General features: G+C 43.9%; 1 protein-coding gene across 1 annotated transcript in view; it reads right to left on the bottom strand.

The window, feature by feature from the left end:
- PPP4R3A (protein phosphatase 4 regulatory subunit 3A) overlaps positions 1 to 24,181 on the bottom strand; it is a 33,921-nt gene that overhangs the window by 9,298 nt on the left and 442 nt on the right. Inside the window, exons 1-8 of the mRNA XM_075844338.1 lie at positions 23,833 to 24,181; positions 15,481 to 15,536; positions 14,555 to 14,653; positions 8,451 to 9,068; positions 3,583 to 3,660; positions 3,372 to 3,488; positions 765 to 881; positions 480 to 611 (exon numbers count right to left, since the gene is read on the bottom strand). The exon at positions 23,833 to 24,181 is cut by the window's right edge and continues 442 nt beyond it. Of these exons, the coding sequence (XP_075700453.1) occupies positions 480 to 611; positions 765 to 881; positions 3,372 to 3,488; positions 3,583 to 3,660; positions 8,451 to 9,068; positions 14,555 to 14,653; positions 15,481 to 15,536; positions 23,833 to 23,974 (1,359 nt within the window). The 5' untranslated portion in view covers positions 23,975 to 24,181. The remainder of the gene's footprint in view (positions 1 to 479; positions 612 to 764; positions 882 to 3,371; positions 3,489 to 3,582; positions 3,661 to 8,450; positions 9,069 to 14,554; positions 14,654 to 15,480; positions 15,537 to 23,832) is intronic.

The following is a 24,181-nucleotide window of genomic DNA, read 5'->3' as shown; positions in this document are numbered from 1 at the left end:
CTTCCGTTTCAGTCACCATTGATCTCAATGGTGATGGAAACATCGCTAATGCTTTCCGTTCGTCACCATTCCGTCTGGTTTCCCGACGGAATCAATAGCGTAGTCGACTGCGTTATTGATTCCGTCGGAAAACCGGAAACCAGACGGAATGGTGACGAACGGAAAGAACTAGCGATGTTTCCCTCACCATTGAGATCAATGGTGACTGAAACGGAAGCTGTGCTGTCAATTTCACTTTCCATTGCGGGGTTCACCCGACGGAACCCCGGAACGGAAATGAACGGTGATGTGAACAGGCCCAAAACTGATGAAAAATACAGGACGTGAATAGACCATGTGAATGGAGAGGCAGAATATAGTAGTCGTCCAGAGAGGGACTATGCAATAGGGTGGTAGAGTACAGCAAAGAAGTGAAACTAGCGCACAGAGTAACAGAACACACACACACAAATCAATCCGTGAACAGAGCATTTTCTTACACTCGTCGTTGCCAGCATGTTATCTGGATCTACCAAAGTCCTCAGCAGTCCGGTCAGCTGCACGGCACCTCCCAGCTCAGGATCAGTGTCACAAATCATATGTTCAATGATTAGGTTAATCAGCAAGATGTCCTACGAAAAGAGGAAAGGTTCACAGGTTAGTTTCATTACTGCAGCATTTAAAATCAGAACTCTCCATACAGTAAGCTGTAATTCCCAAAGTGAAGAGGAAGGCGTCATCTCGGCATACATTGATACACAGGTGAGTTCAGAAATGCTACTTACATCATCATTCTGCTGCGACTCCTGCATTACAAACTCCCGCACCATGGATGGGTTGTACTCCACAAGGTAGGAGAAGATATCGGTGGCCGCACTGCGTACTTGTGTATCGTCCATACCCTGAAAGGACAAGGACACTGTATAGGTAACATCCTGTGGTGGACTGCGTGAAAAGTAAAATATTCTAGAACTACTTAATATCTGCAACAATTTGTCTACATAAAAAAAGGGGCACTTCAGTCAATTATAGTAAGGGTCTACAGATAATATCAAAGGGGTTCTCTAGTATTATATGCACTAAGCTTAATTAATGGATAATGAAGAGTTTGTTTTCAGTATTTTCAAGATCTCCACTAGCTATTAGTGAAAGGGAACAATTATTGATAGTGAGCCCTCACGGGCAGGGCATGCTCCTCTTATGTGGCAGTCCGTTCTGTAAGCTCATGTTATCTATTGCATTCGCTTATTTTTTATCAAGTGTTCAAACCCCTCTGTATTTCAAATGTGCAGAAACTGAAAGTTGTCTAAAGATTAAATGTTCTCCCCTAACCACAGAATAGGTGATAACATGCTGATCGGTGGGGGTCCGACCGCAGGTACCTCCACCGATCACGAGAACGGGGGTCCCATTCCTCCGAATGGAGCAGCAGGTCGGTGGTGCATGCGCCAAGCTGATCCATTTATTCTCTATGGCACTGCTGGAGATAGCTGATTACAGTGGCTACCTTCGTCAGTATCATAGAAAACCAATGGAGCAGCAGGCGCGACCTGCAGCTCCATTCATTCGGAGGAACGGGTCTCTCGCTCTGGTTATCGGTGGGGTCCCAGCGGTAGGACCCACTCCAATCAGTATGTTATCACCTATTCTGTGGTTAGGAGATAACATTTAATCTCGAGTAAAAACCTCTTTTATGGAACTAAAGAACAATTAATAATAGTTTACATAAACCCCTTTGCACACCCAGACGTGTATTTTACAGCGGACACCGAGGACTAACAGCCGGGAGCAGCGATCGCGCGGTCCCTGGCTGTTTAACCCCTCTAATGCTGCGGCCAATCACGACTGCAGCATCTGAGGCGTTGGAGAGGGGGGCGGCAGCGACAGCGGGGGGCATTGAGATCGGGGGATGATGAAGGTTGTTATGGCAGCCCAGGGGCCTAATGAAGGCCCCCAGGGCTGCCTACACTCTGCCTCTCTGGCAGGGCTTAGCAGAAGCTTATAAAAATGACGATATACCGCAATACGTTAGACTGGTTCAAGTCGCCTGGGAAGGGGGCTAATAAAGTGTGTAAAAAAAAAATAAAAAAAAAAAATACAAAAAAGTCCCAAAAAGTTTTTAGCAGTGAAAATAAAAATATTAAAAGTTAAAAAAAATAAAAAATTTCCCTCCTAGAGTAATGTAAAAAATAGAAAAAGTAAAAATTGGTATAGCTGCATCCGTAAAAGACTGAACTATTGCAATATAGCGTTATTTAATGTACACGGTGAATGCCATAAAAAAAAAAGTAAACCGCCAAAAATCGCTGTTTTTTGGTCAACTTCGCTCTCAAAAAAATGTAATGAAAAGTGATCAAAAAGTTCTACGTACCAAAAAATGGTACCGATAAAAACTACAGCGTGTCCCACAAAAAATAAGCCCTCACACCTCTCAATTGGTGGAGAAAAAAAAAAAAAGTTCTGCCTCTCAGAATGCGGCGACACAAATTTTTTTTTTTTTTAAACAAAAATTGTATTATCAATAAAAAGTAGTAAAATATATTCAAAAAAACTATCTAAATTTGGTATCACCGTCATTGTATTGAGCCACAGAATAAAGAGAAGTTGTAGTTTTTACCGCATGGTGAAAGCCGTAAAAACAAAACCTAAAAGACAATCTCAGCTTCAGCCCAGAAAGATGTTTTTTTCAGTTTCGTAGTACATTATATGGAACTATAAATGGTACCAAAAGAAACTACAACTCCTCCCGCAAAAAATAAGCCCTCACACCGCTCTACTGACAGAAAAAAAAAAAAAGTTATGGCTCTTGGAATGCGGGGAATGAAAAACTAAAATCCAAAAATGGCGTCATCCCGAAGGGGTTTTTAAGAGGCTGAAAAATTGTTCAGTCCTAAAACATTTCACAGCTTAGGGTTTGTCACAATCTCTCTCCTGCGCTGAACACCGAGCGGATTACCTTCGCTTTTGCAGTTTTTACAACATTATTTCAATGTAAGAAGAACTATGTAAGGCCTCATGCACTCGCCCGTAATCACAGCCTGAGCGCCGCATTTTCGTGCCGTGCTCCCATACTTTCCCCGTAAAATCCGAAAAGTAGGACACGCTCCATATTTTCCGGCACGGACACCTTTCGGTAGGCCAATAGAACCGGGGTGGGTCCGTAATTAGAGGTTTTTTTACGGTCGTGTGCTAAGGATGTGACTTCAGTCTCTTGACAAACAAAGATTCCATTCACTGACAGCATTTAAAATACACATGGTTATTAAACTAATGATTTTGCACTTGCCACCCGTGCAGATTTTAAACCTAATTAATGCGGTGTTTTAAGTTTCTAACACTTAATAAAACAATGCGGCACAAATGTGTATAAGTCCAGAACCCCTTTTACTTACCAGAATAACTTCCAGGGCAGGCAAAATGCCCATGTTAGACAAGGTCTTGAAGAAAGCATCTCTGTTCTGAGGTTGTAATGTTTGGGAGAAAGCGCAAAACTCTTTCAGGAAATTCACCTGAAAAGCAGAGCAGAACGAGAGCGACATATCAGAGCGATATATAGTGTATAGGAGAAGATTGTAGGATATATTTTACAACAGCTTTACATACCAGCTCCTGACGCTTCTCATCATCTGTTGCTTCATCTGTGAGGTGCGCAAATAATTCTGTTAGAAATTTCTCATCTTCCTAAAGTGGGGAGATATAATTAGTTAGTAGCTTGCAGTGTAATTGTATGCAGCAGCGCTGTATCTCTAACATGAAAAACCCTCACATGGCTGAATTTAGGGTGCCATTCAGCGGATATTTCTTAAATAACAGATCTATAAGGCGCCAGTCATCCAGTCAAAAGACTAAGCGACTCCATGCAGAGGCATACCGTAAAAAACATAGAACGCGTGGTACTATGGGTGATGTCCGCCTATACAGTGACGAGCATCGCAGCCTACCATAGGAGTGATAAGATGGAAAATCCTCCCTACATATGCCTAGGATGGTGGGCAAGAACGTGCGTACGGAGCAGAATACAAATATATCATATAGAGAATTTAGAAAATCCTGCTCACAGCTCACAGTATAAAGCTCACAAACTATAACCTCCATCAAAACGAAATCACATCAATGCAGAATCATATTAGCAATGCTCAAAATGTAGATTTCAGATGGTTTAGGGTATGTTCACACGGCCTATTTTCAGCCGTTTTTCGGGCCGTAAACGCCACGAAAAACGACTGAAAATACGGGGCTGAAAGCCTCTAAGCATCTGCCCATTGATTTCAATGGGGAAATCGGTGTTTCGTTTTGCGCGACAGTTTGTAAAAATGAAGTGCATGTCAATTCTTCAGCTGTTTTTCATTGTCTCAATAGAAAAACAGCTCCAAAAAGTGCTGTAAAAAAAATAAATAAAAAAATGCTTGATGCATAAAAAACGGCTGAAGATCTGAGTCTGTTTTCCCTTGAAACAGCTCCGTATTTTACAGACTATTTTTGTTAAGCGTGTGAACATGGCCTTGGATTTAAACATCAGGTCTTATGGAAATAAAGCTTGAACTGCATTCTGACGGTCTCTTAAATGCAAACATCTACTGCATTCAGTAAAAAAGGATGATGGTGGTAGTAGTAGTAGTCTGGAAGGATTATTGATTTAAATATCTCAATTTATCTTACGTGACGTCCACAACGTTTCCTTACAATCCTCTCTGCAGCTCTTGTAGTGGTGGGTTGGTAAAAGTGGTCATGTGACAAGCGACCCCCTCACCTGTACTACGGTCCCTTTCTTTTTGGCAATGTGCTGGCATGCACGTTCCCTAGGCAGAAGGTGATTGACTGAAACACACAGCTGCATAGAAGGAGACCAGCAGCAATGCATGGGTCTCAGTGCATGTTCTGCAGGGATGTTACATGCCACGCAAGTGAGTTCCGGTACACACTGACATGTATCAAGTAGGAGCCATTGAAAACCCCAGAATCATAACTGCGCATGAGATACTTTCATCGATTATGGACTATTTGAAATCAGACAACCTTTGCCACTGCTGGAACGTAAGAAAAAAAAAAAGTGTTTTTTTTTACATATAAATAGATCAGGCTTTCTCGTTTATTTCATAGTCTTATGTTGGCATACTCAAGGAGACACTTGTAGACGGCTGTATTTTATTTTCAATATTTTGCGTGGCACTGTCTTACCATTTGAAAGCTCTATGCTTGTCAGTGAATGGAAATATTCTTGTTTGAATTCTAAAAACCCAACCTGACCTAGTACACAGCGGTCAGCCTTTTTACATTGTAACAGCAAGCAGAGATCTTAAAGGCAACCTTTTAGCAGATTTACCGATACCCTGATGACATAAACCATACGTTTTACTCTAAAACGCTGCGGCTTTTCAGAGAATACATAGTTTTAATAAGTGCCGGGGTCAGGGAGAAGTGTCTGATGGGCGGCTTCGCTCCAACAGACTCGTTTTGATTGACAGGTCTCTCCCTATTTGTGTATACTGACAGTGCCTTTTTCATAATTTAAGACATTATACAAAGTAGAAAATATATAATACAACATTAAGGGGACCATTACAATTGACAATGTATAGAAAGTGTTTTCTGTACAAAAAAAAAGTGTTAATTTAAAATAAAAAAAATACATTATTAAAAAAAGAGCGAGAAAAAAAGAGCACCAATTGGGAATAAGACTCAAGATGGCCATACACAATAGGCTATGTTCACATATGCACCGGAGACTACGTTAGGGTCCTCCGTCGCAGATCCGGCAGGGTTTACCAGAGACAATAGCACAGCATGCTGCGCAATTGTATCTGGTAAAATCACGGACACCCTGAGAAAGCCGAAGGAACCTATTAAAGTCAATGGGTTCCGTCTGCAACCGGCGGTGTCAGTTGTGCAACAGAACCATGGGTTACGTTATTCCATTGTTCTGCTCGCCTTAGGGCCTGTTCACATCAGCGTTATCGTTCCGTTCAGGGGTTCGGTTAGACCTTTCCGTCGGAGGAACTCATGAACGGAAAGCCAAACAGAAACCATAGCTTCCATTTGCATTACCATTGATTTCAATGATAATGCTTCCGTTGCAGTTGGTTTCCGTTCTGTAAGGTTTCAGTTTTTCTCGCGGAAACAATAGCGTAGTCAATTTCCGACGGAAAGGTCTAATGGAACCGATGAACGGAAGGAAGATGCTGGTGTGAACAGGCCCTTAGATAGAAGTTGTACAAAACTTTGGCGGGATCAAATGAATTTATAAAAAAAAACTATAAGGCTGGGTTCACACAGTTTTTTGCAGGCATAAAATCTGATTTTCCTTTGCCTCCACGGGCAAAAAAACGCTGCAAAATACGCTTTCTCTGCCTCCCATTGATGTCAATGGGAGGTCAGAGATGTAAATGCCTGAAGACAGGGCATGTCGCTTCTTTTTCCCGCGAAACGGCTTTTCCGCTTGCGGGGAAAAATTAAAAATAAAAAAAATTGATGGAAGGCATTTTTGGCGTGTTTTCCGACGCGGTTTCCGTGTAACAGAACTCTGTGTGAACTTACCCTAATACGCTCATACAGGACTGGGAAAAAACAAACCCTAAAAATATCTACTGAGTTATTTTCTATTGATAGCTATGAAAGTTTTTATTGTTGGGCAACTATAAAAGTTGGCTCCTAGAGAGGTGGAACTGGTTTCCAAAGTCTCCAGTGTTTTGTCCATCCTTGTGCAAATGACAAATAATGAAGGCCAGGGACTGATTTATAAAAGCGCTCAGTTTAAGAGGAACGCAAGAGCTAGCATGGAAGAGACAAAACACAACAATCAGTGACGCACTCAGCGCTGCTGCGGGTGGTAGCGGTTTTATAGTAGAGGACTTGACAGATCCTCTTTAAGGACAAAGGTAGGACGCTCCAGGAGCCAACGACTTATTACAGACTACTGCCCAAACAGATAAACATCAGAAGCAAATTTCTAGGAGTATTGGCTACCTGGATCCTGCGATTTATCCAGCCCAGCACAAGTAGGAGTCTCCACAGTTGCTGACTGTTAGTAACATGAGCAGAGTTCAACTTTTTATTAATCCAAAATTGGTGGCATGCAAAAATTAAGTATATCATATGAGGTGCTCCGAATAGACAAACAAGAATAATTAGTGTTGTAATTAAATTTAAAAAAACATGCAAACCTCCCCTGATTTCCAACTAATTATGCAAATAAATACTTAGAAGATGCAATTACATTCCACGTTCTTTCACTTGTAATCTTTCAGTACAGACGCTGCAATCCCTTCAGTCACGCATATCAACTTCCAAATGCCAAACAGTTTACAAAAGTCTATGGCAAATTCATTATAATTAGGAAAGTTCATCTATATTGAGCAAATAATAATATGTATAATATTACATGCCCTCGTTCACGAGTATACACGCACACAGCATCACTTATGGACACTTATTTGTCAAGCTCAACTCAATTACTATGTTAATAAAGTTTCTTAGGACTCAAAGAGCCTGGACGACTTCTTTAGAACGGAGCTGTACAGCCTTAAATCGGACTTCGTGTGTGCGGAGATATGCAATGCTTCTAGGGGAGAATACTTCCATACACAGAGTCCAATTGAGCACTCCGTATGCAATCTGTAGCACACACAGGTACAGTAGAGGGCTCCTCTCTGGAAGCCCTATTACGGATCTGTATAAAAGGTGTGCATGAGCCCTTAAAAAGAGCAAGAGATCAATTTCTCTACACTGCTTGTTCATGGGCATCTTGTAAGTAAAGATAACTGTAGCCTTAGTCCTTGACATCAGAGTTCAGGGACCTAAAGTTCCAGGTACACAGCATTGACGCATGCACAAACCCTGTCTGGAGTCTGCATGAATCTTTAAAAGGGTAACTAAACTAAACTTTTGACATGCCATAGCGACATGTCAGAGGTTTTGGTGGGGTGTGAGCACGGAGACCCCCGCTGATCGCTAAAACTAAGCGCTCAGATGAGCGGTGCCACTTCGTTTCTGATAGATTTTTCTCAAAGCCGAGCGAGCGGTGTACGGGCTCAATAAATGTCTTTTGGTCCGTACACTGCTCGGTCGGCTTTCCTAGGAAAGCCGATCAGAAACGAAGTGGCAAAGAACTCACCCAAGAGCTTCCGCCGCTCCGTTTTAGCGATCGGTGGGATCTCAGTGCTCGGACCACCACCGATCAAAACGTCTGACATGCCAAAAGTTTTTAAAAAGTTTAATTGCCCTTTAAGGAATACAAAACCTCAGTCAGCCACTGCATGAAGTTGGTAGCTCGGAGGTACAGCATGGTCATGTAATATAGATACATACAACAAATCTGCAATGTGGCCGTTCAATAGACTTTAATGATATGGTCTTGTTGGTTGGTAGGACTCTAGGCAAAAATAGAATGTGTCACACCTTGGAATAAACCACAATCAGCTGTTTTTCTCAGGTCAGCGGCTGGATGCTGAACCAAGACGACATTTCAAACTCACCTGTAACATCCCAACTATCTCCACTTTGTTAAAAAATATGAAGGAGTGAAGAGTGGACAACATGTTTTCTTCAAAGACAGAAGGGGTGGGCAAAACCACGTCTTGTATGTACTGCACTCTGTACGTCTGGTGGATTTTCTGTTTCAGTTCGGGGTCCGATATGGGGATCACCTCTTTAAACTTAGCAGTTTTTGTTAGAAACTCTCTGTGTTTGCGCTGTACAGATAAGGAGGGGTCGTACTCTAGGCAGCCAATGATGTCCATGATGCAATCTTCAGAAAACATGACTTCAAAGAGTGCAGTTCGGTTTAAGAGGAAGATTCCCTTGATAATTTCATACAAGTGGTGTAATCCTTCAACATTCTCCAGGTCTTCACACACGTGGAAAAGTTCAAGGAGTTTTTTAATGTAACCCTCATTCTCTAAGGCCAAGGCCAATTTTTCACGGCGAAGCGGAGAGGGCAATGAAGAGGCCACAACTTCTGCGATCTCCTCTAACCGACTAAGTTCACAGGATGGTAATTCCAAGCCTGGAGAGGACATATCCTCGAAGCGCTCCTCTTCCGATTCATCCACCAGATCCTGAGTGATGTCCACGGAAGGGTCTTTCCCTTGTACCTGTATAGGAAAAGAACAGTAATGTTTCAATTCTGGATGTCAGAGGCAAGCACATTTTTAAGATTGATGCAACACGCAAGCCCAAATCAGATCATATATGATGTAAAAACATCACAATGTAACCTATGGAGGAGCCTTTTAAATCACACATAGATCCTCCCACATATTAGGTGATAAATCCAAAACAGGCCTGTGACATATGGGGGTGTCTGAGGATGGTCATATCTCTCATTGACAGACATGTCAGAAGTTTTGATCGGTGGGCGTCCGAGCACTGAGACGCTTGGGTTTCTGATTGGCTTTTCTTGGAAAGCCGATATAACGGCGAATGGATTCCATAGAAAGTCTATAAACCCATGACATGTCAGAAGTTATTGTAAAGTTTAGTTACTCTTTAACATATCAATCCAATTTTCGTGGGGTACCACCGACAGAAAGAGGAGCATGCCCTCAAATCCAGCTGGATTTTTTCAGCAGATGGGAGGGGTTTTCTAAAACGCTATTCATTTGCATTCTACTGTACATTTGTTGTGGATTTTTGGTGCAAAGATTATTTACATTCTCACATCCATTCATCAGTCTATGGATGTGAAAACGTCCGTGTAAATTAACAGCATAGTTCTGCTGCCGAGGGCGAATGTTTGCATGGACTGAACTGGAACAAAATGTAAAATTGTAAAGTAAAACGCACCTCTAATTATAAAAGAAAAACTGACTCTAGAGTTCTGGCTCCCGTACTAAAGACATCAGCCTAGGAGGCCGAGCAGTCTCCCACTCCAGCAGCACAGACTGCTGCCGGTCCATACTGCAGTTTAGAAGCAATATACGATAATCTGGAAAAAATATTAGATTGCAAACTCCTGCACTATGAGGCTCTGTTCACACTGAGTATTTTGGCCCGGTTTTGGATGTGTAAACTGCGTCGGAAACCACGACAAAAACGTCAGAAATCGCCTCCTATTGATTTCAATGGGAGGCGGAGGCATCTTTTCCCACAAGCGAAAAAAAAACGCTTGCAGGAAAAAGAAGCGTCATGCTCTTTCTTCAGGCGTTTCCGTTCCTGAACTCCCATTGACATCAATGGGAGGTAAAGAAAGCGGTTTTCACTCCGGCGCTCAATGGCCATGGCCTAAAAGTGCAGGCAGGTAAATTTTGAAGCAGATTTCTCTGCCTGCAAAAAAACTCCATGTGAACAGGGCCTAACAGTTTTTCTTTTGTAACTTGAGGTATGTTTTTGTAAGTACTCACTGTAAAAAAAAAATCCTTGTAGAGTTAATTGGGGGACACAGACTGTGGGTGTAGGCGGCTGCAACTTGGAGACGACACAAATGAAAAGTGGTAAAGGGGTTTTACACTGGGTAATTATCGAGCAAACGATCGTTAATCTGCTCATCGTATCGTTCTAAAAAAAAAAAAAAAAGTACATTTTCATAGTCGTCGGCAGCGCATCTTGGTGTGTAAACAGGGAGATGCGCTGCCGACATAATAATGTATGGGGACAAGCGATCGGAGTAACGAGCGCTCGTCCCCATACATAGATCCTTTGGACAGGAGCAGGCGAGCCCGGATCAATGAGCGGTCTCGTTGGTTGGCACTTGCTGCACCGGCCAAAATCGTCCGGTGTACTAGGGCCTTTAGCTCTTCCTGCACCGGCTATACCTCTCCGGCAGACACTGAGCTAATCAGGTTTGTAACCAGGAGGTAAACAGTAGACCTAAAAAACAATGAACTCTATGAAAAAAGTACAGAGTATAAAAAAAAGCTCTTTTCTCGCTCATGACATTGGGGGACACAGACTGTGGGGTTTCCTATAGAAGTCCCAGGGGAGCGAACAAAAACATTGCACAACTGGTCATCTAATTCACTGCTGCCTGCAGAACCGAGCGACCGGGAAAACATCCGTCAATGCAAATAAGCGCGCAACTCATAGGTGTAACTCACAGAGATGTCGAGCATAGGGCTGATGACACCTCAGCCAAGGGGCCCCCACAGGGATGAAGGAATGAGCGGTTAGCCGGAAAGGGAGAGTTCTGCCATAAATGCCATATCCTTGGATGAAATGATGCCAGATGACAAGGAGTTGTGACCACATAGACATGTAGTAGAGAGCATTATCCAGAATTGGAAGAGCAGCTTGTGGTGCCGAAGAGTTGTGTGTTAAAAATAAAAGGAACAGCGGGGCAACCGATTAGAGAGCAGTCTGACATCAGGGAGGAAACAAAGGACAAACCCTGCTAGGGAAAAGACAAAAAAACCTAATGAAAGGAAGAAAGGAAACATTCCTCAAACTAGTGAAAACAAGACTTCCAGGTCCTGTGGAGAATAGAAGATGGGGAAGGTCATCTGTCCTTCAGTAAGGTTGTGATGACTCGTTCCCAGAAAACAAAAAGATCTCAGGGCTATGACTTTACAAAGTCTGGTGCCAAAAATAGTGATTTGAAGGGTTAGGAGGAGACAACCAAGAGGGCGTTTCAGAAGTAGACACCAGAAAAAATTGGTTGAAAAGGACAAGTTGAGAGGCCACATTAGTGAAGGCAAGATCTGTGCCACCCGGATGATTGTATGATCCCAGCCTCGACCCGCCCGATAATCCGAGAAAGAAGAGGCAGGAGAGGGAAGATGTACATCCACTACACCAGCCAACGAAAAAAAAGATGACTCACCTGGGTCCAGACGTCTTCTGCTAGACAACTCCACTGTCCACTACTGAAATGGGCACAGATAGCCAGAACCTGCCTCTCAACTAGGGCTGGGCAATTAATCGAAAAATAATCAAAATTCAGCGCAATTAATCAACGTAATTTTGCAATTTTCGGTTTTATCAATTATTTCTCCTGGTTTAAACTGTATCTGCATCTCCAGGACGCAGATACAGTCGAGACCAATGGTAGAGAAGGTCCCTGCTCTTCCATTTACTATGTATTGCCGGACGCGAGGCAGTGATGTCATCGCGCCTGTCTGCGCCGTGCCGCACAGACCAGAGGAGCAGCGAGATCTCCACTTGTCATTGGAAAGGGGTTGAGTATGTATATTATTTTTTTTAATCAGGCACTATTGGGGGCAGCTGTGGGGGCATTATACAGCATGGGGGCAGCTATGGGGGACTTTATACTGCGTGGAAGTCAGTTTTTGGGGGCAATATACTATATAGAGGCATCTATAAGGGCATTATACTGTGTGGAGGGCAGTTATCGGGGCATTATAGTGTGGAAACCAGTTATAGGGGGCATTATACAGTGTGGAGAACAGTTATGGGGGGGCATTATACACTGTGGGGGCAGCCTTTAGGGGCATTATACTGTGTGGAGGGCAACTATAGGGGCATTATACTGTGTGGAGGGCAACTATAGGGGCATTATACTGTGTGGAGGGCAGCTATAGGGACATTACACTGTGTGGAGGGCAACTATAGGGGCATTATACTGTGTGGAGGGCAACTATAGGGGCATTATACTGTGTGGAGGGCAACTATAGGGGCATTATACTGTGTGGAGGGCAACTATAGGGGCATTATACTGTGTGGAGGGCAACTATAGGGGCATTATACTGTGTGGAAGGCAGTTATGGGGGAATTATAGTGGGGAAAGCAGTTATAGGGAGCATTACACAGAGTGGAGGACAGTTATAGGGGCATTATACTGCGTGGAGGCAGTTATAGGGGCATTATACTGTGTGGAGGCAGCTATAGGGGCATTATACTGTGTGGAGGGCAACTATAGGGGCATTATACTGTGTGGAGGGCAACTATAGGGGCATTATACTGTGTGGAGGGCAACTATAGGGGCATTATACTGTGTGGAGGGCAACTATAGGGGCATTATACTGTTTGGAGGGCAACTATAGGGGCATTATACTGTGTGGAAGGCAGTTATGGGGGAATTATAGTGGGGAAAGCAGTTATAGGGAGCATTACACAGAGTGGAGGACAGTTATGGGGGGCATTACACAGAGTGGAGGACAGCTATGGGTGCATTATACTGTGTGGAGGCAGTTATGGGGCATTATACTGTGTGGAGGGCAACTATAGGGGCATTATACTGCAAGGAGGCAGTTATAGGGGCATTATACTGCGTGGAGGCAGTTATGGGGGCATTATACTGTGTGGAGGCAGTTATGGGGGCATTATACTGTGTGGAGGCAGTTATGGGGGCATTATACTGTGTGGAGGCAGTTATGGGGGCATTATACTGTGTGGAGGCAGTTATGGGGCATTATACTGTGTGGAGGCAGTTATGGGGGCATTATACTGTGTGGAGGCAGTTATGGGGGCATTATACTGTGTGGAGGCAGTTATAGGGGCATTATACTGTGTGGAGGCAGTTATAGGGGGTATATTATATGCATTAGTATACAGCAGGCTCAGGTGATAAACATTAATTCAATGGTGTGGCCTAATTAATCGTAATCGAGTTTACATGTTCAATTAATTGTGATTTTGATTTAGGTCATAAGTGCCCAACCCTAATCTCAATCCACATTACGATTGTGGTAGACTCTAGAAGCACAGCTGAGCTGTAGGTCAACATGATGGTTCAAGTAGGTGACCATGTTGGCATGGGGGGGGGGGGCAGAGACAGCCCCCCAGGAGGGGAGTCCAGTTAAGGAAAGACAGGCAAAAGAGCAGCCTTGGGTAAGAGAATGGTTGGAGAGGAGAACCCATGACGAGGTGCACAACATACCGCCAGGGGAGAAGAATAGGAGGATTGGGCGAAAGGAGATCGATCCCCTTTTCCTGATGAAGCAGGTGAATGTGACACAGAGCGCAGGGGGACGACTCCCATGGAGGGACACCCCCCTGAAGACAATGTAGTCTCTTGTAGACAAAAAGTCTGTAGAGTGTCTCGGATGAATTAAGTGGGCCTGAACCAGGATCTCGTCCAAGCATCGCATGATAGAGAATCTTCTTTACCACAGAAAAATAAAAAAACAAAAACCAGACGGCTGAATAAGCAGGGAGGTCTGCCCCCTACACTAACTAAACCTAAACTGATTAGCTCAGTGTTTGCAGGAAGGGTATAGCCTGGGTAGGAGCTAATACTTTTAATGCTTAGTGTCGCCTCCTAGTGGCAACAGCCTATAGCAACAGCCTATAGCCATGGTCTGTGTCACTAACAAAAAAATAAGGCTCTATTCACACTTCGTCATGGTTTCTGTTATATACCACCGGTACCAAACGGACCCCACTGATTATTGTCTCCATTGGGTTCTGCCGTGGTGTCGGTCATTGTGACAGGAAGAATAACGCTGCATGCAGGGCTATTCTTCCAGTGAAATCTGATGGAATCTGCGGCGGAGGTTCTGAACCGCTTTGATGTGAACAGAGCCCAAAAAACGGAAAGTTCAAAATAATACAGAAAAGGGAAGAAATGTCTGAACTGCACACAACACATTACCAGAAAGTAAAATACAATATATAAGAAGAATCCTGCCGTCCTTCCATCACTTCCACAAAGCATGAGATCTAAACAAAAAATCCTAATACGTACCTGACATATTTTCTCCCAAATCTCATCACATCCAGCTTTTTCCTGAAAACTCAGAGCCAAGTCATAGTTTTCGGCCTCTGACCAAACAATCAACGTGTCCTACAAAATAGATAGCAATTCAGCAGTAGAATAAAAAAATACTAATAATTCCATATGGAAATATGTGAATATCTTCTTATGTATTGACACTTATTTTTAATGTTTATTGTAAAAAAAATGTGTATTTTTTAAATTTAACAGTACTTTATTTATCCTTTAATTTACTGGCATATATCTATATACGGATAGTACACAGGTAGTTGTTAGGACAGGCCTAAGTATGCTCTAGAAACAGGAAATATGGTCAGGCAGCCCTGGGGTCCTTCAATGGACCCTGGGCTGTCTGCCCATATATGGTATGTCCCACAATCGTGTCACAGGGAGTCACATGAGCAGATGCGGCCGGCGCTGCACTAATGAGCGGCAGCGCAGCCACGGAAGACAGAACATGGGGGTGCTTTGTAGTGCGCCCGCCATGTTCTGCCTTCAGTGCTGGCAATCATTAGTGCAGCGCTGGTCGAATCACATCATACTGACCGCGCGCGCACTTGTCAGGACTCCGGAGCGGGCAATGTCTGTATTACATGTAAACGCTTGTTTGCCTGATAATTGGCCCATGTAAAAGGGCCTTTAATATAATATACATTTACAGAGTGGTTGGTATTTTTTCCATTCTTGTCTTGTAATGATATGAATGCTTCAAATCAGACAAATGCTCAGCAGTAAAAATACCCCGATGCATTGCATTATATAAGTGAAGAACTTTATATCTGGACAAAATACACACGTTCCAAGCTAAATATGAAGGGCACATCGATTTGTATGTGATCTGGTAAGTCACTTCCAATATTCACAGTAAAGCTCTTCGCAGACGTCTCCGTATTTACCTGTTGTTTCTGGTAAGCCGTGTTCGGGTTAATTTTTGATTCCAAAAGCAACGAGCCTAAAAAAGCAAAAAGTATATAAATTAATAAATCCAACATGGATGCCATCCCTAAATAACAGATAACCCCACAACCGCCACCACTTGTTATAAGTGGGTGGTAATGACTGGAAAAATAAAAGGAGAAAAACAATCGTCACTTGAGACTCCTGATCCAAAAATGGAAGCGTGACAGATCACTGTTCAAGACCGTACACAGATGGGCAGCGGCGAACAGTTTTGGGGCTCAGCAATTATCATGTAACCTGCCAGTGGAGAGAGAACGAGTAAAAACTGGAATACACAAAACGTATTCTTAGGTGCTGCCTGGAAAATCATCGCATTAGGACAGCTATTGACGATAGAGCCGTGACCTATGTAGGATTAAACCTTATTCACATCCCGTAGATTTTAACTGCAGGAAAGACTTATTCATGGTTCCCACGCAGCAAAAATGCTGTGGAATTTCGGAAAGGAATTCAGTGCGGAAACTCCGCAGCATTTACAGCAGCAGCAAAGTGGATGAGATGTTGAAAAGCTCATGCCCACGCTGCGGAAAAAAAACACGCAGCGAAAGCGTTAATAAAATCGACCCACGGTGCAATTTAAATCCACAGCATGTCAATTTATGCTGCGTTTTTGTTGATTTTATGTTGTGGGTTTTCCCCATTGAATTTAATGGGGGTGCAAAACCTGCAACAGAAAGCCAAGTGTTGTGAATTTGTAGCGGAATCGCAGTAATTTCGCCGCAAAAATCATAACAGAGAAAAAAAATATATCATACTTACCCAGAACTACCTGCATCTTCCTCCAGTCCGGCCTCCGGGGATGACCTTCCATCCCATGTGACCACTGTAGCCAATCACAGGCTGAAGCACTCACATGGGCTGCAGCGTCACCCGGGAGGCCAGACCGGACAGCAAACGAGGGACGAGTCACCATGACAACGGCCGCGCTAAGTATGAGTGTTACTGTTTTTTTTCGTACCGCTGCTTTCCACAGTGGAAATTCCGGCAGAAAAATTGCACCACGATGTGGTGCGGTTTTTCAGAAGTAATGTGAAGCGGGTTCCAAGTTGGATACGCTGCATAGTTTTGACGCAGTGCATCCGACCCCTGGAAACCCGGCCTTATACTGCTGCTTTGTATCCATTCCATGGTTTTTCTAAAAAAACAAAAAAAAAAACTGCATGTGTGAATTCAGCCTAGAGAAGCTTCCTACAGTTATCTGTTTAGGGTGCTACATTTGGTTGTGACAAGTAACAAGGACTTTGTACATCCACATTGGCCGGTAATAATGTGGCACTTTAAAAAAACGCTTGTAAATATGTGCGGTTTTTACTGCAATTGTGGTTTTAGAAAAAGAGACCGTTCTAGGATCATTGTCGTGATATTGACTCACAATTGTTAGAATTTCACCATCGAAGGCAATGGAAATCATGGAAAAACGGACACCAACAAGCCGTTAAGTGGTTTTAGAAAACCGTGGCATAACCTAAAAAAAAGACTGCAGTTACCAATCACGCTGTGTGAAAGAGGTCATGAAATCGACACGTCCTATTTTTTTATGGAAGGTTTCTACGGCACGGATATCTTCCCGTAAATATACGGGAAGGTGTCCGTCAGCCATAGAAATGAATGGGTCCGTAATTCGGACTTAATCTAGATTCGTGTGCCACGGAGCCTGAGCTGCTAGTAGATCATTCATGTGGATCCTCTGTCAATAAAACGTCTATGGGACTGCCAGAACCTCGCCTATCCTCAGAGCAATCTGATCATCTTCACCATACCTCCATAGAAATAACACACCTGCCTGTGCATGCTAGTGGGAACTAAAATTTCAAATATAGTGTTTCACAGTATCTAAGATCTCTGCTTGCTATCAGTGAATATAAACATTCCTGTTTATATGTAAAGGCTGAAAACCTGTTCCGATCACGTCCTGCTGACAAAAGAGCAGGGCTAGTTACTAAAAGGAGGTCTGATACACTGCAACAAATTGCAGAACTTTAAATCATGCAATGACAAAGCTTTAGTGACACAAGACTGGACGAGTCCTTTAACAGCCCTATTACAGTTTCCCCCTTCAGGAGCCATGATCTGCGCTCAACGCAGAATTGGGACAGTGTGGTGTATAATAGACCGGTGCATCCTTTTTATGAATTTAACCTCTGTAGCTTAATTTGCGAATAGTATCTAATTATAATTTGTAGAAGGTGCGAGATTTTTACGGTCTTCATAAATCAGGGCAATGCTGCATATTTCTGCCAATTTATATAAATTGGCAGCCTCTCTCGTAAGATTGTTCAACATGAGTGATGACAGGTTGTTGGGCTCGAAAGCTTCACTTCAGATAAAATCAACAGAGGGTAGAACGCCACGTGCACCTATGTATATATGAACTATACGTACACCGAAAACCTTAGTCAAGACCAGGACTGTCGCTTTCTATTACATTTTTACCTGTATCCACCAACAATCTAATGTGCTTTGTGGAAACAGATCTGATCAGTAAGGCTCTGTTCACATCCGCGTTTTGGCTCCCGTTTATCTATGAAGCGTTATTCTACCCGTCAAATCTGCGCCGAAGGCCTCCAAAACAAATGTGCTCCTAAGGCTACATTCACACGAACGTGACAGATTTACGTGCGTAAACCTGTCCGTGCGCGTTGCGCATCATTGTGCTTTGCGAGTGGCATACGTTTTTCACGCACTCGCACGCTTTTTTCTTTTAATGTAGTTGATGTGTAAAACAGACAGCACACGGATGTACATCTGTGGCTTCCACGCACCCATTCACTTTAATGGGCGGCTAGGTACGTGAAAACGCAGCAATATACTACATGCAGTGAGTTTCCCGCAACGGACTCTCGCTGCGTGAAAACTCACATGTGAATAGCCCCATTGAAATCAATGGAGCCATGTGCTGTGCGTTGTTTAGACACACCGCACACGGACGAGATTCACGTTCGTGCGAATGGGCCTGAAGGGATTTCCTGAGCTCAATTCCAATCACGTCAAAGTGGATCCACCATACTGAGCTTGGCAAATCACTCAGGAGCCGCCGTCAGCCGAACCGTCAGCAATACATAGCAGCTGCAGAAGAAAAAAAAGTGTTAGGCCCCATACACACGACCACATTTTTCATCCGTATTTAGAGACCCATTCATTTCTATGGCATCCGTTCTGTAGAAATGATCCGTAAAATATAGAACGTTGTATTCTTGTCCGTAATTACGGCACGGGCTGTCCATAGAAGTTTATGGGCAGCTCCGTAATTACAGACGGCAACGGATGTGCACCCGTAGCTATCCGTAATTACGGAAGCGTTGCTAGACAACGCCAGGTTTACAGATGTTGCGCATCATTTGTGATATACTTTTTGCGGATCCGTGTATACGGTTGCTTTACGGACCGTATTTGCAGATACCGTTGCATATTTGCGGACGACTACTGCTCTTTTTTTGCAGGACGACTTGTAGTTTTTATTGGTACAATTTTGGAGTACATGCGACTTGATTACGTTTTTTTTTTAAGGCAGGATGAACAGAAAACCAAAATTCTTGCCTATTTTTTTTTGGGATCCGCCCGCTTCGGCAGAGCTGCTCCATGCTCTCAGCCACCTCCGATAGCTGAGAGCAGGGAAATTTTACTGCTCCCGGTGGCGCAGTTCTATTCTGATGCGCCGCGAGAAGGAGTATGCATCAGAATAAAGCCCGTTAGTGGCCGCCGTGAAAAGGCATATTGGTGGTCACTAACGGGTTAAGCTCCAGACATTTGCGCACCCTGTATGCAATGCGAATGACCATTGTACAGTCATACAGCCGCTGTGCTTGCACATACAACGCACTAAAAGTCCTTTTACACCGGACAATAGTGGCCATGAAAACAAGCACCGATCAACGAGACCGTTTGTAGATTGGCGCCTGTTTGCTCCTTTCACAAGGAGCTATGTACGGTTATGTATGGGGCTGAGCAATCATTACTATGATCGCTCGCTCCCATGCATTTCCATCATGTTGGCAGCACATCTCCGTGTTTAAACAGGGGGATGCGCTGCCGACAATGATAATATTTATTGCTGTATAAACGATACGATCAGCTGATGAACGAGCTTTTCATATAAACGCTCCTTTGCCCGATCATATTCACACGTGGCAGATTTGTTGCAAAAATTTCTGCTACTGTCCCATTCATCGGGTTAGAGCTTAAAGTAGTCCATGCCCCTGCTGCAGAATTAACCCCATTCAGATGAAAAGAAATGACATTCAGTCGCAGAAATTTCTGCGACAAATCTGCCACTTGTGAATTCACCCTAAGGACTCGTCCAGATGTAACGGAATGCATCTGCGCCACAACTAGCAAACCGCGGCGGAATATCCACACTGTTTCATGCAGGTTTTTTTTTTTGCTGCGAAAAATTGCACGGATTCTTGCTGCGGTTTTTTTTGGTACATTTTTTTCAAGGGCTGTATGATGGTGATTTCTTCTTCCTGTGATGTAATTTCCACCTCCTGTAAGAAATTCCACAGCAAATTATGCAGTACATTGCAGTTTGCTGCAGAATTGTTGTTCCTCACTGATTTCTATGGAAAAAAACGCAGGAAATCAATACACTTTTCGCACCAAAAATTGACATACTGAGTAAATAAAATTACGCACCGCAGGTTAACTCACACCTGTTTTGCCGCTACTGTATTATGCTGCGTATTTTGCATCCACAATTACGTATGAAAAATACTCAGCAATCCCGTTACATGTGGACAAGCCTGAATGTAAGCGCAGTGGCAAAAATGACAGCAAGTTCAAGAAAAAAAGTCCAGTTGTTGCTACTTTTATTTTCTAAAGGTCGTCTCAAAAATGAGAGCTGGAATCTGATTGGTTGTTATTGACAAACTACTGATAAATCTTCCTCCCAGAATGATACATGTCAGATATGCCGTATAATACATGTAATAAGCACAGGTAATAATTTAATACACAATAGTGTGCAACTTTGTCAGGGACACGCAGGACCCGCAGTCACCGAAGCCGTCAGTTCCACTGACCTGTCTTTTCCTCCGCAAAAACTCACAACATCTGCTATTTGTTGCGGGTTTTACCTCTACGTTGAATTCAATGGGGAAAACCCACAACAGAAAAGCAGCAATTCCACAACATAATTGGACAAACTGTGGATTAAAAAAAATGCACCGCAGGCCAATTTATGAACGTTTTTTCAGCTGGTTTTTTACGCAACGTGTGGATGAGATTTGTTCAAATGTCATCCACTTCTCTGCTACCGTAATACATGCAGACTTTCTGCAATTAAATCCGTTGCAGAAAATCTGTAGTATTTACGCTACATGTAAACCCGCCTCGGGGTCCTCTGAGGGGATGTTCACACGGGCTAAATTCAGCCGTTTTTTTTTTGGGCCGTAAACTTCCCGAAAAACAGCTGAAAAATATGAAGCAGAATGCCTCCAAACATCTGCCCATTGATATCAATGAGAAAAATGGTGTTCTGTTCCGACGTGGCGTTATTTTACGCCTCCTTTTCAAACGGCGCGTAAAAAGACCCCCCGTAAAAAGAAGTGCATGTCACTCCTTCAGCCGTTTTACATTGACAATAGAAAAACCGCTCCAAAAACGGCCGTAAAAAAGCAACGTAAAACGCGAGTTGCTAAAAAAACGGCTGAAAATCGGAAGCTGTTTTCCCTTGAAAACAGCTCCGTATTTTCAGACGTTTTTGGTTAAGCGTGTGCACATAGCCTTATACAGCCCGTGTAAACGAGCGCCGACCCACAAGACAGTTCGATGATCGGCGCTCGTTTGCTCCTTTCACAAGGAGCCAAGTATGGGGACAAGCGATTGTTACTACGATCGCTGGTCCTCATATTTCTATCATGTCGGCAGCACGTCGTTGTTTACGCAGGGAGATGTGCTGCTGACAACGATAATATTTCTTGCTGCATAGACGATAAGATCAGCTGATCGTTGCCTTGTTTACACAGGGCAATGATCGGGAATGATCGTTTACATAAATGCTCGTTTGCCCGATAATTGGCTAGTGTAAAAGGGCCTTAGGCCTGATTCACAGGTGAGCTGCGCATCTCAGACGTGAAAAACTGCAGTTTTTCACGTCCGAGATGCATCCGTAGATGAGAGTCTACGGAGGGATGCGTGATAAGATAGGACATGTCCTATTTTCCCACGGACCCTTCACACGGCTGTGTGAACGGCCCCATTGAATTGCATAGGTCTGTGGGATGGCCGTTGATCATTGCAACTTGTAAATGGGCCTCGACTTAGGAGTCCAGTTGACAGATATGACTTAGCAGTCAAGGACCGCCCACTGGACTCCTAAGCCCAGAATGAGCAGAGATTTAGATCAATAAATTACAATTTATACTAAATCTTTTCCTACAAAAAACTGTATCTCAATCTGCTCCGCTCCTCCTGCGCTATAACATACCACCTGCAGATTGGACTGCACTTTCAATGTGACACGTTCCCTTTAAAGGCCACATCCACACGATGCAGATTTTTCTGCAGCAATTCCGCAGCATAATACAAAACCAACAAAGTAAATGAGATTTCAAGTAATCTAACACGTTGCAGAATTTTTCCCGCACGTAAATTGACCTGCGGTGCGAATTTTAAAATCTGCAGCACGTCTAGTTATCGGTCTCAGAAAAGTTTCTGACAAATTTGCTGTTTCTACATTAAAATGTATAATTAGCACCTAAAAAATAAATAAAAGCAATATTGCGACTTTCACCTGCAGTCTTGATGCTGATTTTCCACCTCAAACTCTAACATGTGCACGTAGCCGAAGTGAAGACATCCCCTGTCCATTTTCTGTATTACGTCAGAGAGAGGGGTCCCGTTATGAGCCAGAAAGTAGAGCGCCTCAGTCACAGCGGCTCCTGTACTGGCGGACTCCGGCCATTTCTGTAACGCTAGAGCTACAAGGCCAGTTTAGCCGCGGCACAGACAGCGCTGCGTACACCACAGTAATGTAAGTGAAGGTGGCCGCTATCCACAACTTGCTGCGATCATCGCAACAAATCCAAACTTTTTGGATTCCTTGCAACGGTCAAGTCGCGGGCAACTTGCGGGTTCTAACATGGTCACATTTACTTACGCTACTGTAACGCAGGCAGCGCGACATAGCGTTCACAGAGCTGGACCATGCGACCTGTGCGCCCCAGCCTAATACTACATTTACACAAAATCTCTGCAGGGGCCCTAAACTGAAATGGGTGGTCTCTGATAGGGTAGCCATATTCTACGAAATGGATATTATAAAGGGGGATCCCTCACTTAGGACCCCCCTTCTATTAGCCACGTATTACAATGCCACCACGTCACGCTACATGTACACTGGAAGGTTAAAGTGTAGCTAAACGTTTGACAAACTTCTGACATGTCATAGTGACGTCAGAAGGTTGGATTGGTGGGGGTCCGAGCACTGAGACCCCCACCAATCGCTAGAATGAAGCAGCTGAAGGTGTCGCTTGAGCGCTCAGCCGCTTCGGGTCTGTTCGGCTTTTTCCGGAAAGCCGATGTATCGGAGCACGGGCTCATACACTTTCTATTGACTCCGTACACGATACATTTATTTCCGGAAAAAGCCGAACAGACACGAAGCGGCTCACACGAGGACTTCAGCTGCTTCATTCTAGTGATTGGTGGGGGTCTCAGTGCTCGAACCCCCACCAAGCCAAACTTCTGACATGTCACTAGGACGTCAGAAGTTTGTCAAACGTTTAGCTACATTTTAACGTCTGTAACTTCCCCCCGGTGAAAACTGATCCGGCAGCTGAACCCCAGAAATCAGCTCCGTGTCATGGGAGCCCCCTCAAGAAAGTTGCTTGTCCTAATTACTCTTTATAATGAAAAATTCAAGAACGCTGCTTTCTGTCAGTGAATATGAACTTTATTGTTTACATTGACAGGCTGAAAACCTGACCTATTGATGGATCTATCACAATGTATCATTGTAGGTAATAGCTACAGAGCCTGCTGCTGCTGCGTTTAATTCACAGAGGCGGGTGTACACTGATACATTGTAACAGACCTTCAGTTGTGAGCAGGACAGGTTTTGAGCCTCTGGCTTTTAACATTAAAGTTTCCATTCACAGAAAGCAAGCTGAGATCTTGAAACCGAGTGAGGAATTGAAACAAAGTCTATTAGAAAGTTGCAGAACTTTTCCTGGTTGTGATTATTTACATAAGAGATGATTATTATGTAGGTGATGACATCAGGACGTATAGATCTACATTACACATGTGCTATGGCCCCTATACATTATTATCCTATGGCCGCCACTCACCATCACTCTCGGCCCTCACCAGCAGGGACATGCCCTTCAACCGGTCCACGTAGCCGGAGGACACATGGCCGGTGCCCCGGTCATCCCATTGTCGGTCTTCGTTCAGGGTGTAGACCTTTACCCGCCGCCGGGTGTCTGTCATCCTGGCGGCTCCCTGCTCCGGGAGGCCCGATCCCCGGGCTGTCGTGACTCCCGTGCCCCGGTCAGCAGGGCCCGCTCCTCTGGCTTTTCTAGAACGTTTAGACCGAAAAGAAGGCCTCAATCTCCGGGCTTTCCTGAAGGCCGCAGCCCGGCCTGTCCGTCGTGCTGCCCGGGGTCTCTGGCTTCCTCTCACACTGGCAACGCGGCC

Source organism: Rhinoderma darwinii, chromosome 12 (genome assembly GCF_050947455.1).
Source record: "Rhinoderma darwinii isolate aRhiDar2 chromosome 12, aRhiDar2.hap1, whole genome shotgun sequence".
NCBI lineage: Eukaryota > Metazoa > Chordata > Amphibia > Anura > Rhinodermatidae > Rhinoderma > Rhinoderma darwinii.
This window is presented reverse-complemented; position numbering and strand designations above follow the sequence as displayed.